Below are 17382 nucleotides of genomic sequence, written 5' to 3' on the forward strand. Positions count from 1 at the left end.
GGATTCTACGCGTGTAGTGGGGACTAGCACGTGGTCTCCATTATGGGTCAACCGCTCCAAAGTTTTAGGGAAAATGCGGTATTCTCGGAAGCGCGTGGACTCTGCCTTATTTGGAGGATTGAGGGTGAAGGAACCCTACGAGGAGGAGGATCCTCGGAGTGAGGGGTAGACGGAGGTGCTCGCAGGTGGTACCTGCCCGAGACTCCGTAGGAAGACTCGCTCGATCCATGATCCTGCCCGAAAGGTTCGCGGACATTCCAAGTTAAACCCCGGATGATTCATTCCCGGCGTACGGGGAGCTCGATCGGGCCCTCTCTTGGGCTAGGTGGGATTTGGGCCTTACGCTATGTTTGGGTCATGCGTCGGCCCAGTCCAGAATAAGATCCCCCCAAGTTACAGCTTCTGGGCGAGGAGCTGTGACTTTATGCTCGTTTTATGCCCTCGATTGACGCGTATCGGGGAGTTCCTCGTCCGTGGTTGCACTTGGGAGAAATGTACCTGGTCGAGCAGGGAGCGCTCGCGCGGAGGGCAAGACGTTTGCCTCTGGCCGGGAAGGCAGAATAGTAGTGTGTGGCAGGAGTTTTGGATGATGTGGCAGTGCATTAAATGATTAATGATGGCCTAGGGTCTAGGTCCATAACGAGGCGTGCGTGTAGGCAACGCTTCAGATACAACGTAATGCTTCGCCTTCCGTACATGCCTTATAAAAGAGGATTTTTTCCCTCATTTAAGTTTTACGCTCTCAAGGTTTTCTCTATTTTCCGTTGCTCTGCCGTCGCGATCACCACTGTCTCCACCGCTTTCTCCGCTGTAGGCTCATGTTCTTCATCATACTAGTAAGTTTCTTTACCTTTCTTTTAGGTTGAGTTATGCGTTTGCATGTATTTTGTGTGTTTTCCTCAAGAGATTGATGGATCTCCTCAGGCTGTTTATGTTGCAGCCTGCAAAACTCATGCTTTCGCCTGTGAGATTCATCTTTTTGCTTGGTGAATTCATCTTTTCGTCCGGTGAATTTATCTTATTGCTCGATGAATTCATCTTTACGCTCAACGAATTCATCTTTTCGCTCGGTGAATTCATCCGTTTGTGCTCAAATTCCCTTTGGGCGGTTGAATAAGGGTTTGGCCGGGGGCCATTGGCGTCCCTTGCTCTACCCTTTCACTTAACTTACGGTGGAAGGGTGGATTTGATACAACGTCGAATTCACTGTTTTCCTCTACTTTCAAGTGACCTGGCCGCCCAGGAGGAGATACTACCGTCGTCTGAATCCGAGGAGGATGTTGCTTTGTTCGACTCTGTGGCGGATCCTGCCCGACAGAGACGAAGAGGAGTTGTTCCAAGTTCAGTGACGTCCGTTTTGCTATGTATGAATATGTCTTTAAGGATGTTGGTCTCCGTCTCCCGTTCTCCAACTTTCAGATCGTTGTGTTCGCGCACCTTGGACTGACGCCTTCCCAACTTCATCCGAGCGCCATCTCTTTCATGCAGGCGTTCGAGATCATGTGCAATTATCTTGGTGTCGGGGCATTAGAGCATTTGAACAAGATTTTCTCGCGAGAGGCAATGAGAGGAGTGTAGTTGTGGAACCCACCGACTGGTCCCTTGTAGTCCTGTGTATCACGGCTCCGGTCGTCCATCTTCTTGTCTCCTCCCCGATGGGATGTCGAGGGGTCTTCCGACTTCGAGACTTTAACTCTCTCATAATGTCGGCTATCTCGAGCAGTGTTGGCCGTCTCTTTCTCCTCATATTAAATATACGCCCTGGCCTTGAGGAGGAGGGCCTCGAGGGAGGAGGAGGGCTTCGAGGGAAGAGGGGGTCTCTATGCCGACGGCTTTCGCGAAATCACTGCGTGGTCGTAGTTCGAATTCGAGCAAATATTATTTTCATATCATTCATCGTGGAGACTTGGACGACCTCTTTATTTAATCTTTCGATGAATGCCCGTATGGATTCATCTTTCCCTTGCATGATGGTTTCGAGGGACGCTTCGGATTGGGGATGGCGCCGGGAGGATGTAAAGTGTCGGGAGAAAGTCCTCCCAAACTGCCTCTAGGACGTCTTGGACCCGCTGGGGAGACTTTTATACCAGTCCATTTCTCCTTTTCGCAGAGTGCATGGTGGGAAACAATCTGCATTTTATCGCGCCCCTGACGCCACGATAGTCGAGGAGAGCATCAATATTCTCTATGTGCTTGTCAGGGTCGATAGTGTCGTCGTATGTGCCCAAAAGGGGAGGATTTTCCATCCCCTTGGGTAGGCGGGTGGCTAAGATTTTCGCTGACAGCAGGCCTCGGGGATCGTCCTCGTTGCTTGAGCTGGGGGAGCAAGCGATGGATCCTCGACGCCTGCGATATAATCGGAGAGACGGGCTTCTAGAGTGACCTTGAGGAGGTGTACGTCGAGTTTCGGCCCGAGGATTTTCTCTACTTTTCTTGGAAGTCGGGGATACATCGATCTGGCAGGGAGATGCTCGATCGCGTTTCTTGATTGCTAGAATCTCTCGATGGTGTTCCCTGGGACGAGGAGAAGGGATGGACGAACGTCTTCGGTGTCTCCGCGGGGTAGATTGTCGGTGGTGACCCCCTTCCAATGCCCATATCCTTTCGTTTTGCTGCAGGATTAGGGAATTGGTTTTGTTCAGGGTCTCGACCAGGACTGCAAGGACAGGGTCGGCGTTAGCCGGTAATGAAATCTGGACGGATTCCAGTGCGCTTTCTTGGAGTTTCTTGGAACAACTGGGCTCAGCGTTCTGGTTTTCAAGGTCGGTGATGTCTTCAAAGGATGGAGACGCGATGGCACCGTCCCTTTTCCCAGGGACTACGTCCTCCAAGAAAAAGTTGACGAAGTCTGGGCTGCACTTCTGCTCGGGGGAGAGAGCAGAGGCATGAACATCGTGATTAGCGTCGAGGCTGGCCATGGTGATTGGTAAGAACTACTTTGGTCTTTGTGTGAGGGGGAGAAAAAGATGGGGATAACAAGTTTCCCATAGGCGGCGCCACTGATCCGGAGAGTGATCGGAATTAGAAAGTGGGTCAGAGACGTCTACACGGTGCTGATGAAGAGGAGGAGGGGGTGTATCTGCAAGACAGTCCGACAAGCAAGTAAGTAGGAGCACCGATACACGAAAGTGGTTCAAGGGTTTAGAATTGTGTTACCTGACCCTCAAATGAGAGGTTTTTTATATTGTCCCCCCATCGCTTGACCATTGGTCCACGTTTCGGGCTAGATCATGGATTTAGGCCCAAAACGCATGACTACCAGGATTCTAGGAGTATGTCTAAGAATCCTGGGAGGCTACGCGAAACTAGTCGTTGGTCGGACAGATGGGTGGTTCCTGGTCGACGCAGGTGCATGTCGGGCAGAGGTTATTCCGTCCCTGATGGGAGCGGGGCGTGTGCCTTACTACTAGGATGGAAGTTTCCCGGTCGAGAGGACAGTCCTCAACCTGAGGGGAGCTAGTCCGGTGACGGGCAGGAAATGACGCCTCCACTGCCCTCAGGTGATAAGGCAACCATTATTGGGCCGTTCTTGGAGTATGATTGGATTGGACTGTGCCTAGCCATCGAGACAGTCCAGAACAATATATATATATATATATATATATATATATATATATATAATAATGAAAATAAGAATTCTTTAATAGATTTATTTTAGAGGTTGTGTAAGGCGACCTACCGCATATGACCCTTGTAACACCCCAAATCTACCCGATAAATTATACAGAAAAATCAGAGTATAAATTTCAAACAAGTTCATGTATCACATATTTGTCATTCGAAAATATTTACGGCTTACTTTCCTTCATATAGATACATAGCACAGAAATTTAAAACGACAATTAAATCATTACTCGAAAATCACTTTGTTTCAAATTAAAACAATTAACTCGCAGCGGAATCAACAGATTTCATAATTACTCAAATAATATCGTAGCATCTTTGCACGGTAACTTTAAGTTATAATTTAAACCAAAACCATATAAAATTCAGCAAATAAAACAATAAGTAAAACAATCGTTTATCCCCCCGAGTGCTACGTATCAGAGCGACCACCGACTTAACTCATAGCGTCTAAATCTTCATCAAGCTATCACCTGCACGTTACCAGTATAAAGGTAACGGCGAAACAAAAGAAAAGGGTGAAATATCAAACAATATAAACAGGGTGATGATAAACAGTATATTCAGGTTCAAGTTATAATAATTATCGCTTTGCGGTATAATCGTTACCGTCTAGTTTACTTCACTGTTTCAATCAACAACACAAGTCACAATATCTCACATAAGATCATATTCAAAGTTCATAACAAGTCACATAAATTCACACATCAAAACACATAACATCATAATCACACAAATGGAATGCGACTCTAACAAATGCACATGCATGTGGTACCCAGAGCTTCAGCCCCCATCGCCAATTGCCAGATAATAGAGGCATCAAAACAGGCATAAGCCTTCGTCACTGTTTGCCAATCCAGGCCGTCGCTAAAACATGCAAATCATGAGACACTGATGAAATGAAACAAATCACAAACATCTCAAAACAACGTCGCGAGACATACGCCTATATCACAAACATGTCGCCAAACATCGTCACAAAGGCATTCGCTTACATCGCCAAAATATATCAATAGTTATTGATAAACAATCGTCACCTTAAATCCTGCACTTCGCAATAATTCACAAAAACTCATCGTAACATCGCAATATATCACACGACAAATCAACAACAATAATTCATCACAGATAATTCACGCAAACATCGCCATACTTCACAAAACTCACAAAAATACGTCACGTTGCAACATTACCAATAACACCGCAAGCACAACGGTTATCGGATTATTCCCGAACACTCCTAATATTATTAAACTCGCTATATATTTTTCCGTCTATTATTATATTCCTCTGCTACTTTTATAATGCCTCTGTTACGAAATTGGTCACTACACTAATGGGCAACAAAGTGCTACTGTTATTTTCATTAACTCCTTCTATATCATTAACTCAAAAAAATTATAATAATATATATTTATAATTCGACAGAGTTTCGAAGGGACTCTAAACAACTCTACAATAATTCATACAACTCTAAAGTGCCCAAAAATATCCTACTGACAATTCTTATTATATATAAGAGTAACACTTATGCATCAAATTGGCTAATAGTCTGACTCAAGTAATAATAAAACGACTCTAAAGGGTCAAATACCTTCAATTTTAATCTATAGTTTATCAGATTTTACTCTAAACAACTTGAAAGCAACTCTGACAACCCTATTGACAATTCTAACAACATTATTGAAGATAATTTAAATTAACCAAATAATACAAATATTCATCTCTAACTCAAAACTCCTAAAAATATTACACTAATAATATTAAACTATTATTATTATTATTATTATTATTATTATTATTATTATAAACTAATGAAGTATTATATATTAGTGAACCTGCAACCTGATTCCTAATTGACTAAATTTACAGCTACAAGATATGCTTTACATTAATATATTTCATCAAATTGCCACCTACTTAGTTTATTATATCTACCAAAATAACATAACAGTGGTCGCTACAGTAGAAAAGAGAAGCAACATGCATATTAACGATGCAATATATATTGTCTTCTAAGCAAGCGTCTCTTTTTTCTTCTTCTTTAGAATGATGTAATTTATTTATTTCCAGATTTTACATGCTCATTCAATTCCAGATTTTACATGCTCATTCAATTCTCTAAACAATTATGCATACCATATATTGAAACATGGTTCTATGTCAATAAACGTGAGACTACAGTGACGTAGAATGAAAACAAACATTACATGAACGTGACGACGCTAAAGTAAGTATTTTCAATATAAATATTTTTTTTTCATTATCGAAACAATATAAGTATATAGGAGAACGAAAAATTGATGTTATAAACAACCCGCCGTACGAGTATCGGTATCAAATTATATGCATCAACTCACACAAATTTAACACCAATAAAATCATCAACACATCAATTTTTACGGAAACAACAAATTTACACAGAATCAAACATAAATAATTTCATACAATTTTTAGAAATCAATCGAACACAAAGAGATAATAAAATTCCCTAAATCCCACATACGGTCCATCATATCCCCGTTTATAGAGCAAGAACCCCACCCTTATCTTGTATTCGGAGTCCGCTCTACAATTCCGGTCGAATCCAAGCTTTCCGGCTTCGCGTAATTCTTCTGTTTTTCTCTTCGCAGCCTAATTCTCGTAACTCTTTTCTTTTCCAATTTCCTCTTCTCTATGCCGTCCTTCTCTTTTTTCCAAATGCTATGTTACTGAGTTTCTAAAAACCTAGGTGTATCCTCACTTCTCAATCATTTCAATTTGGGCCAATACCAATTTACTCGTTAACTCTTGTTTTACGGTCTAATTTTATTTGCTCTGAAAATTCCCCAAATAGTACCCGACACTAATAATATTTCTAATACTAAAAATATTAAAAATCTCGATTAATTGTCGATCCGCTATCCCGAACTAATACCGACTTAATCGTCCCAAAACGCGAAAAATTCCATAAACACTCCAAACATCTAAATTAAGTGAATAATCAAATTTCCGGGCGTTACAACCCTAAGTTTTTTAAGATTAAACTATAAATAAATAGGATCTCATAAAATATTTGTCACGTTAAATTATGATTAAGTAAATTGTGATTAAGTAGAACCTCTATTTATTTTTGAGATTTTCTTTGTAGACCCCCTATAGGGAGAACCTCCTGGGAAAAACAAAAAATACCCCTACTTCAGAAATGCATTTCAGAAGTAATTTTTTGTGGTGTTTTCGGAGATGCATCTCCGAAATCACTGAAAATTCAAAAAAAAAAAACGTTTCAGGTATTATTTCGGAAGTGTATTTCTGAAATATGCTGTCCATATATGTAGTTTTTCCTCCTTCACTATTTCATCATTTTCATCCCAAACCCTCTCCAAAACTCAATCAATCTCAATCAATTTTTCGTCTAAAAATCAAGTTTAAAACGGTTGATCATACTAAAGGGAGCATAGAAAGCTACAATTTGAGGTAAACATCATTCAAATCATCTCCTATTACACTATATTGTTGATGAATTGGTGGACTGAAATCTGCGTTGGTTCGGAAGTACATTTCCGAAATAAATCACCTAACAAATTTCGAAAATGTACTTCTGAAATAAGCCCTGGCAGAACTTAAAAAAAACAGTTTTAACAACTTTAGTATATTTTTGCATATGTTAGGTATGGTGCATCCAGACAACATTGTCGCCGATGACTTAGAAGTTCCAGAAGAGGTTAACAATGATAAAGAGCCGGTTAACGATGTTAAAACCATGACCGTTGCGATGGATGTTCGACAATAATTTACAAATGATATGATCTTCGCTAGTCGTGAACATTTGCTTGATTGGGTTCGAAGTGAAGCTACTAAACTTGGATTTGGAATTGTCATATTAAGGTCCGACAATGGAAGTAGTAAACGAAAAGCTTTTGTCGTGTTGAATTGCGAGAGGGGTGGGAAGTATGTACCAATAAATCGGGTATTAAAACACAAAGACACGGAATCGAGAAAGTGTGGGTGTCCGTTTAGGTTGCCCGTGACTTGTAGGATTAATGATTTGTGGCGTTTTAGCGTCAATTATGGGCTTCATAATCATGCCTTGGAAACCAAGCTACACGTGCATCCAATTGCGTGTCGGTTGTCCCGCGAAGAGAAGAATGTTATTTAGGACTTATCGATAGTCAAAGTGGCGCCGAGAAACATACTTGCCGATTTGAAGCAAAAAAAAAAACGGATAGTGTTTCAAATATAAAGCAAGTATACAATGAACGACACAATCTTAAAGTCTTGAAAATAGGCACGAGGTCGGAAATGCAACAACTTTTGAAACTTTTGGGTGATAACCAATACGTTTCAAGCTTCCGAACGTGTGAGGACAAAGTTTCGGTGCGTGACATATTCTGGACTCATCCCAAAAGTATCAAGTTATTCAACACATTTCCAACCGTTCTTGTAATGGATTCGACGTATAAGACCAACAAGTATAGGCTTCCGCTTCTAGAAATTGTCGGTGTGACCTCGACGGACAATACATTTTCGGTTGGATTTACTTTTTTGGAATGTGAGAAAGAAGATAACTTTACATGGGCTTTGGGAATATGTAAGTCTTTGTTGGTCGATCAAAAGACTATGCCAAGTGTCATTGTTATCGACCGAGATAATGCTTTGATAAATGCGGTCGATACCATCTTCTCGACATCGACTGCATTACTTTGTCGGTATCACATAACATGTAATGTGAGAAGTAAGCTCAAATCCGCGGTTGGCACGAAAGAAAGAAAGGATGACAACGGTAACATCATCAAAGCCGGTGTTGTGGTGGACAAGATTATGGCCGCATGGAGGGTGATTTTAGATGCACGTTTAGAAGAGTTGTACACCGAAAAAGTTGTACAATTCCGGACTTTGTGTGTTTCTTTGAGTACTTTTTGTCATTACGTTGAGAGTACCATCCTTGACAAAGTAAAGGAAAAAGTTGTTTGTGCTTGGACGGACCGAGTAAGACATCTTGGTTGCACTACAACTAACCGAGTTGAATCCGCACATGCGGCGTTGAAGAGATGGTTGGGTGATAGCAAGGGGGATTTGTGTCGGGGATGAGACACCATGAACCAAATGGTCGAAAATCAACACAATGAAATTCAAACATCTTTCGGTCGGAGCAAGACAGTTATGAAACACTGGTTTAAGGGGCAAAATCTATTCTTGCAATTGATTTACAACATATCCCGTTCGGGATTGAATTTTATGTTTCATGAGGCAAAGCTGACGGAGACAACGGGTCCGTATAGTTCTAAATGTGGGTGCACACTTAGAAAAACATACAGGCTTCCATGTGCTTGTATAATTTCTAAAAAGTTGAAGTTGAATTCACCGATACGCATGGATGAAGTAATTGACCATTGGAAAAAGCTCCGTTATGATGATTTCGAGCCGCCGAAAGAAAATGATTCCAAAATTACCATCTCTGACGAGTTGGAAGTGATAATGGATAAGTTTGCTAAAACGGATGACACCATGAAAATGCACATAAAAGAACAATTGCGAAAAATTTCATTTCCGGAGACCACCGATTTGAAATCGCCATCTCAATCGATTAAAACCAAATGTGTGCCAAAAAAGCCGAAAAGTACCCAAGAAGATACATCAACCAAACGATCTCCTTCCTACTTTGAACATGTTGATACATTGATCCCGGATTCACCAACATCAAAGTCCAAGTGTAGTATTAACAAAGGAGCCCGTATTTTGAAGCCGCCGCGCACACCTCCGATCAAAAAATCTCCAATGATCTACATTGATGAGATGCCGCTTTTTATGCACAAATATATTGATAACATAGTTGATGTTGGCACCGACGACAATTGTGGATATCGTGTCGTTGCCGGTTTGCTCGGAAAAGGAGAAGAAAATCACACTCTTATTCGACGAACACTTATTTCGGAGTTGACTTCACATAGAGACATCTATGGCCGACTCTATGAAAATCAAGAAAACTTTGATAAACTTCATGATTCACTTGTTCCATCACTAAGCGGTCTCACCCCGATTTCGAAGTAGATGTCATTCCCCGATATGGACCATCTCATAGCAAGTGCGTACGATCTGGTGTGTGTCGATTTGACGAGATTTGGATTATGTGAGACATTTTTTCCACTTCATAGTCGACCGCCTTTGGACGCGTCGAGCCGCATCATATGTATCAGGTATCTAAGATCGCGCCACTTTGTGCAAGTTTTTTTGAAACCGGGGTGTCCTATACCGGCTACTTCTTGTCAGTGGACGGCACATCATACAAACGAGGCAGAGACTTGGCCGGATCCTTTTGTTGAAAGAGAGGCGGAGGTTGAAGAAATGATGAAGCAAGAGCGCGAGGAAAATAGAGAGCGGTCGAAGAACATACCGATTTTAGATTTAAGCCACCGATTGGTTCGGCGAATTTTAGTTTTTATCGGACCGTTTTTGTTTGTAGTGACCGGTGCGTGTCATTTTTTGTATGTATTGTTGTTTAGAATTTAATATGCCTATATTTTATGTTGTCATTGTTTATGCTATGCTTATGCTTGGTTCAATTTGTAGTTAATTGTCAAAACACACTGCACAACTCAAAACTTAAAATTCAGGTCTGTTTCTGCTTAATTCAGAAGTGTATTTCCGAAATTTGATGAGATTTGGGATGTTTTCAGAAGTACATTTCCGAAAGATCCACTGAAAGCAAGATAAGGTTTGTTGGGTCATTATTACTCCAATAAGTCTATAAATACAACTCCAATCCTTTTCATCAACATCAAGCCACAAAACAACAATGACACAAACCTACCCACACCTTGCGTTTGTCTACTTCAGCACTGGCTACCCGACGCCGTTCCAATTTCGCTTCTCGCACGACACGCCGTTCCCGGAATTGATAACGTCGTTCAACACTCTATTGCAATACCCAGAAAATCGGAAGGTTATTAAACTTGAATATCGCTCGCCTTCGCTTAACGACGAGGGAGACGTTGAGTTCACCCCATTTGAAGTCTAGAATGACGAGGATTTAGCGATTTTGTGGTCAACTTTAAACCGATTTTCTTCGAAGGGTCCGATGGAGTTGGATGCGAAATTTCAAAGATCGGGGTCCGACGTTATCAAAATGTTGACTCATCCTCACCTACCCGTGTTTAACAATATGTAACTTTAATTTTATGTTTTGTGATGTTTGTAATTTCCATGTTTTGTAATAAAATCGATAAAAGTGTTGATATTACGCTGGTATTTTCTCACTTTATTTCAGGTATTAAAATTATCCCGAGTTCGACTAAAAGAAGAAAATCCTGACATTTTTCGAGGAATTGTCCGAAGAAGTGGAGAAAAATAAAAGACCGCATTTGGAAGCCCAAGGCCCAAATAAGAAAAGTGGAAGAAGAAAAAATAAAAAAAATATATATATGTGAGGGGGGGCGCCCATACCACTTATGGGGCCCTCACCCCCACTCTTCATCCATGTTCTGCAAAGAAAAAAAAAAAGAAACAAAGAAGTGAAGGGGTGCCCATACCAACATTGGGGCCCCCATCCTCACTCACTTATTCTCAACGTGAGAGAATAAGGAAAAATGAGAAAGAAAGAAAGGGGGGTGCCCATACCAACATTGGGGCCCCCATCCCCACTCATTGGCTTCTCAAAACAAAGGGGCGCCCATACCCCTTTCTGGGCCCCCGCCCCGAGTCTTCACCAAATGGCCCAAATTTAGTCTGTAGCTGCAGATGAAAGAGGAAGACTCCACTCACCCAGAATTATCTCCACTCCGCAATTTTCTCCCTCAACCGTCCAAGTCGTCCAAGTCCCCGATTCTTCAGCAAAGAAGTAGACTGCTCCACAATCTCCTCCTTCAACCGTTTTGGCCTCTACTATATAAAGAAAAGGAAGAACAGAAAGAGGGTTCGGAGAATTTTACCAGTAATAACCTAGTTTTCATTTTCATTTTAATTTTCTGCAATTAGTTCCCAGATTTCAATTTCCATTCCTGTTTCGAACCACTGCATCGTTTAAGCACTTAATTTCTACACCGGAAATTAGGTGCGTTTGATTTTTATTTCAAGCTTCAGAATTTAGTATTAGATTTAGGAAATTTACTGTTCGTTTCAAAGTTCAGTTTCTGCATTTAGTCTGTACTCAAGAAGAACAAGTGTTTGCTACTTCAATTTAATTCCAGGTTTTTATTTTTATGCTTTTGTTATTAATTTACGAAATTGATATCATGCTTGAATATATGTTTGTTTATGGTTTTTATTCTGGAACTATTATTAATAGTATGTCTGGCTAATTAATTTGTACCGGTGTGCTAACCATTAACCGGATGAATTAATAATCACTGCTCGCATAAAACTATACTAAATCATTTTCTGGTTCTGATTTCTAAATTAACTGTTAAAAGGATTTTTATTAAAGATAATAGAAATTTAGTTAAGGTACACAATTAAGATAACGAAAGTTTGAGGTTTTTACCGGATAGTGGAAATCAAACATCGACTTTAAATACAGCGAAAGCGCTTTAGAGTTGATTGTATTTTATTTAAATTTCAAAAAGTATTTTCGGTTTGTGATAATTTAGCGAAAGCAAATGTATTAGAACTGTCAGTATAATTAGAGTCAATAGACGCGAAAGCGTGAGGTGGAGATTTTTAATTTAAATAACTTATTCTGAAAATATTTTATGGATCGAATTATGCAGAAGATTATTAACTCGATGGTCGATGAAAGCACACCGGTATATCAATTCTCATTATTTAATTAAAACCAAATTTAATTTCTCGTTTCACAATCAGCAACAAATCGATAGCCTTAGCTGCCATTAGCAACGAAAACCCGCATTATTTGACCCTCAGTCCTTGTGGGTTCGATAATCTTTTAAAACTTAACGACTAAGCTGTATACTTGCAGTGAAATCCCGATTGACTTATACAAAATCCCGATCAAGCCGCATCATATGTATCAGGTATCTAAGATCGCGCCACTTTATGCAAGTTTTTTTGAAACCGGGGTGTCCTATACCGGCTACTTCTTGTCAGTGGACGGCACATCATACAAACGAGGCGGAGACTTGGCCGGATCCTTTTGTTGAAAGAGAGGCGGAGGTTGAAGAAATGATGAAGCAAGAGCGTGAGGAAAATAGAGAGCGGTCGAAGAACATACCGATTTTAGATTTAAGCCACCGATTGGTTCGGCGAATTTTAGTTTTTACCGGACCGTTTTTGTTTGTAGTGACCGGTGCGTGTCATTTTTTGTATGTATTGTTTTTTAGAATGTAATATGCCTATATTTTATGTTGTCATTGTTTATGCTATGCTTATGCTTGGTTCAATTTGTAGTTAATTGTCAAAATACACTGCACAACTCAAAACTTAAAATTCAGGTATGTTTCTGCTTAATTCGGAAGTGTATTTCCGAAATTTGATGAGATTTGGGATGTTTTCAGAAGTACATTTCCGAAAGATCCACTGAAAGCAAGATAAGGTTTGTTGGGTCATTATTACTCCAATAAGTCTATAAATACAACTCCAATCCTTTTCATCAACATCAAGCCACAAAACAACAATGACACAAACCTACCCACACCTTGCGTTTGTCTACTTCAGCACTGGCTACCCGACGCCGTTCCAATTTCGCTTCTCGCACGACACGCCGTTCCCGGAATTGATAACGTCGTTCAACACTCTATTGCAATACCCAGAAAATCGGAAGGTTATTAAACTTGAATATCGCTCGCCTTCGCTTAACGACGAGGGAGACGTTGAGTTCACCCCATTTGAAGTCTAGAATGACGAGGATTTAGCGATTTTGTGGTCAACTTTCGACCGATTTTCTTCGTAGGGTCCGATGGAGTTGGATGCGAAATTTCAAAGATCGGGGTCCGACGTTATCAAAATGTTGACTCATCCTCACCTACCCGTGTTTAACAATATGTAACTTTAATTTTATGTTATGTGATGTTTGTAATTTCCATGTTTTGTAATTAAATCGAAGCGTTGTTGTTTGTTTGATGGATTCTGTATCAGAGAAGATTTCAGAAGTACATATTCGAAATCTTCCAAGGGGGGTGAATTCGGAGATATACTTCCGAAAACACTTTTTTTTATAGTAAAAAGGTGTTTTCGAAGAGTGCATCTCCGAAACCACTTTTTTCCCATAAAAAGTAGACTTCGTAAATGCATTTCCGAAATAAAGAGTCATTTTGAGGATTTCAGCGCGGGTGACCAAGAGGACTAAGAGGTCTAATAAAAAATTCTCTTATTTTTTTATGGTTAAGTGTGGTTAACTTATACCAAACTTGAGAGTGACTCTAATTCATATATTTAAATAAAAAATCATAAAATTCAATTATTAAATAGTGCTATTTTGGGTATGTCATCGTCAACTAAATCTGTGTGCTGCTTCAGACACGTCCTTGAATAAACAACTACATGGCTGCTGCTGAATATTTATATGCATGAAAAATAACATAGTCTTGTAAAAGTCAATATATGCTAAAATCTCATAGAAATTATGAAACATATTCTCTACTTTTCCAAATTGTCATACGCAAAATATTCATATTCATGAACATCCAACTACCCCAATTACCTTTAAATACTAGTATTCCTATCACATCTAAACTCATCACCCTTTTCTTCATCTAACGATGGCTTCTGCTTCTTCTAAGAGTGCTTTCTTCACATTTCTTCTAATCCTTACATTTCTTTCCTTTTCTCACATCAAAGTTTCTGAAGCACAAGCCACACCTCCTATAGTAAAGGGACTATCATGGACCTTCTACGATTCAAAATGTCCTAAGCTTGAATCTATCATCAGAACTGAGCTCAAGAAAATCTTTGATAAAGATATTGGCCAAGCTGCTGGCCTACTTCGCGTTCACTTCCATGACTGCTTTGTTCAGGTAAGCAAAATATTCATTTACATCAACCTTCTTTTTTTTTTGGTCCAGTAGTAATAAAATGTCCTTGCACAGCTATCAACTGAACTGATTTAAGGAGACATTTACATCAACCTTCTTTGGTTGCATAGATAATTTGACATGATTGGTTATTAATATGTTTGAAAAATGAATAAAAATGCAGGGTTGTGATGGATCAGTATTATTGGATGGATCAGCAAGTGGTCCAAGTGAGAAAGATGCACCACCAAACTTGACTCTTAGGGCTGAGGCCTTCAAGATAATCGAAAAACTTCGCAGCAGTGTCCAGAAGCAGTGCGGAAGAATCGTCTCTTGTGCTGATATCACCGCTGTCGCAGCGCGTGACTCCGTTTTCCTCGTAAGTAATCCAAAATAAATTAGGAGTTATTTTATCTGTAGCACTAACATTTCTGAAAAAAGACGTGTATGGAGTCCGTGCTTTCATAAGTTATTTTACAAAACTATTTCTATGTGAAAAAATATTGAATGTTTTTGCAATGCAGTCAGGAGGACCAGATTACAAAATTCCATTAGGAAGAAGAGATTCATTAACATTTGCAACACAAGAAGTAACAAAACAGAACCTTCCTTCACCAACAAGCAACACAACAACAATCCTAAACTCACTTGCAACCAAAAACCTTAACCCAACAGATGTAGTAGCACTCTCAGGTGGTCACACAATAGGCATAAGCCACTGCAGTTCTTTCACAAACAGACTATACCCAACGCAAGATACTGTCATGGACAAAACCTACGGCAAAAACCTTAAACTCACTTGTCCTACTTCCACCACAGTCAACACAACTGTTCTGGATATTCGTAGTCCTAACAAGTTTGATAACAAATACTACGTCGATCTTATGAATCGTCAGGGTCTTTTTACCTCGGATCAGGATTTGTACACTGATAAGAGGACTAAGAGTATTGTTACTGATTTTGCTGTGAATCAGTCTCTTTTCTATGAGAAATTTATTGCTGCTATGCTTAAAATGGGTCAGTTTAATGTTTTGACTGGAACTCAAGGAGAGATTCGTGCTAATTGCTCTGCTAGGAATAAGGATAGCAAATCTTTCATTGCTTCTGTTGCTGAAGACGTGGTTGAAGGATTTTTGGAAATGTAATAAATTATAGCAAATCTTTGTTTCTTGTTTCTAGAGGTTAGTTTTATCATGATGTAATAATGTTCCTTACTTTTACTAAAGTAATGGAAAAAAAAATCTAGGTGAGTGCTTTTGCATTTTGCATACCTGTTGTAAGAATGTTAATTTGGAAAAATAAAAGCTTGTGTTGCATTTTTAATTTTTTTCTTCCGTCTCAAAATTGGTGTAAATTTAAGATATACTTTAGCACTCAAGTAGCAACTTGAAAATGAGATTCAAGAGGCTCAGTAGCAAATTGGATAAGTTGTTTGTACTAATAAGGCAATGGTTGGACTTGTAATGGTTTGATATAATAAGCTTAAAATAAGGTGTCCTTGACTCCGAGTTGTTAAATAATTATGAATTTTTAAGAGTATAATTTATAGGATTAAATATACAAACTCTTTTGTGTGACATGTCTAAGTGTCATTTAATTTAACTTTTTTATTTTTCTAAAATCCATGTGAATTTTTTTTTTAACTTTTTAATTTTTTTACTTTTAATAAATAAATATTTTTAATAATTATAATTAAGTTTTTTATGGAAATTTATTTATAAATTAAATGTTAAAATATAACATTTGGGCTTTAAGCCCATGTTGTTCTCAAGAGCAACCCAACACATTATGATTTGATAACAAGTGTGTAAAACAGGTTTATAAACATTTTTATTTATTTGTAAAATTTCGTTGTGGGACTACTTTATAAGTGACAAGCAGCTTCATTTTTACTTTCTCTTCTTTTTACTTCCAACAGCTTCATTGTTATGGTTTGCGTGTTTCATATTATTCTCTATTTCAAATATATTCTGTAAGCACTTAACAAACACGTACTGCCATGTTTGATATTACATATGCTTCTTCTTGTGTGTTCATGTCTCTCTAACAGATATTCACATAACATGTTTCCACCTATGCATGGTAACCATAATGTGTTTCCACTTTCACATAAACAAAGCATTATAATAGAGTGAAAAATCAAAAGGATGCTGATGAGAATCCATTGCTCCATCTAGCAGCAATTTGGCTCCTCACAATATGAACTCCATCACTCCATTCTAGTGACCAAGACTCTGAGAACCACCATATCCAATTCTAGTGAATGTTACCTCAAAAGCTTAAGTTTGGTTTTCACTGCTGAAAACAAGTTTGCTAGCTGAAACACTAACATCAACACCAAAAGGAGCATTCACTTTGACAGTGTAAAACAACATCAACAGAACCACCAACATTAGTAACAACTCTTTTGTATTTAACCAATCCACTATTTGCACCGAACACAATAAAGAACGAAGGGTAATCCAAATCACCGAGACTAGAAAACTTCCTTTCGTTTTCACAAACATTAAAACTGGTTGTTCTTCTTTTGATTCCCTTACTTATACTTCTTGATAAACTGTGCATTAATCAAATTTATAATATGTTAAAATATTAAGGAGAATTAACACTGCAACTGCATCCAATTCTTTGGTGTATAGGTCACTAATCTACACAATAATTCCCTAATTTCTTAGGTCAATTCAGACTTCAATTAGGCATTCTAAGTTCGTTAATTCAAAAGACACAACTTATAATTACTTATTCCTAGTTAGTTACTAAGTTGAATAATTGACTTTAGATCGGATCAATGGACTAACGGTCAGAAATCCCTACTCATCTGATATCAATTCATGCATTCGTCAATATAAAAAAACATTAAGATCAAGAACAATTA

At 39.0% G+C, this 17382-nt stretch overlaps 1 protein-coding gene across 1 annotated transcript; it reads left to right on the forward strand.

The window, feature by feature from the left end:
• Window positions 1-14177: 14177 nt before the first annotated feature.
• Window positions 14178-15830, forward strand: LOC131613144 (peroxidase 12-like). The gene is made up of 3 exons (XM_058884842.1): window positions 14178-14510; window positions 14692-14886; window positions 15032-15830. The coding sequence occupies exons 1-3, from the start codon at window positions 14256-14258 to the stop codon at window positions 15650-15652; spliced, it is 1071 nt and encodes a 356-aa protein (XP_058740825.1). The 5' UTR covers window positions 14178-14255; the 3' UTR covers window positions 15653-15830.
• Window positions 15831-17382: the final 1552 nt, after the last annotated feature.

Source organism: Vicia villosa, linkage group LG1 (assembly GCF_029867415.1).
Source record: "Vicia villosa cultivar HV-30 ecotype Madison, WI linkage group LG1, Vvil1.0, whole genome shotgun sequence".
Taxonomy (NCBI): Eukaryota; Viridiplantae; Streptophyta; class Magnoliopsida; order Fabales; family Fabaceae; genus Vicia; species Vicia villosa.

Bases quoted from the DNA above. Each gene is read 5' to 3' on its own strand.
- LOC131613144 (XM_058884842.1), top strand. From the start codon at position 14,256: ATGGCTTCTGCTTCTTCTAAGAGTGCTTTCTTCACATTTCTTCTAATC. The intron at 14,511-14,691 runs GTAAGCAAAATA...ATAAAAATGCAG, and splicing joins TCCATGACTGCTTTGTTCAG to GGTTGTGATGGATCAGTATT. The intron at 14,887-15,031 runs GTAAGTAATCCA...TTTGCAATGCAG, and splicing joins CGCGTGACTCCGTTTTCCTC to TCAGGAGGACCAGATTACAA.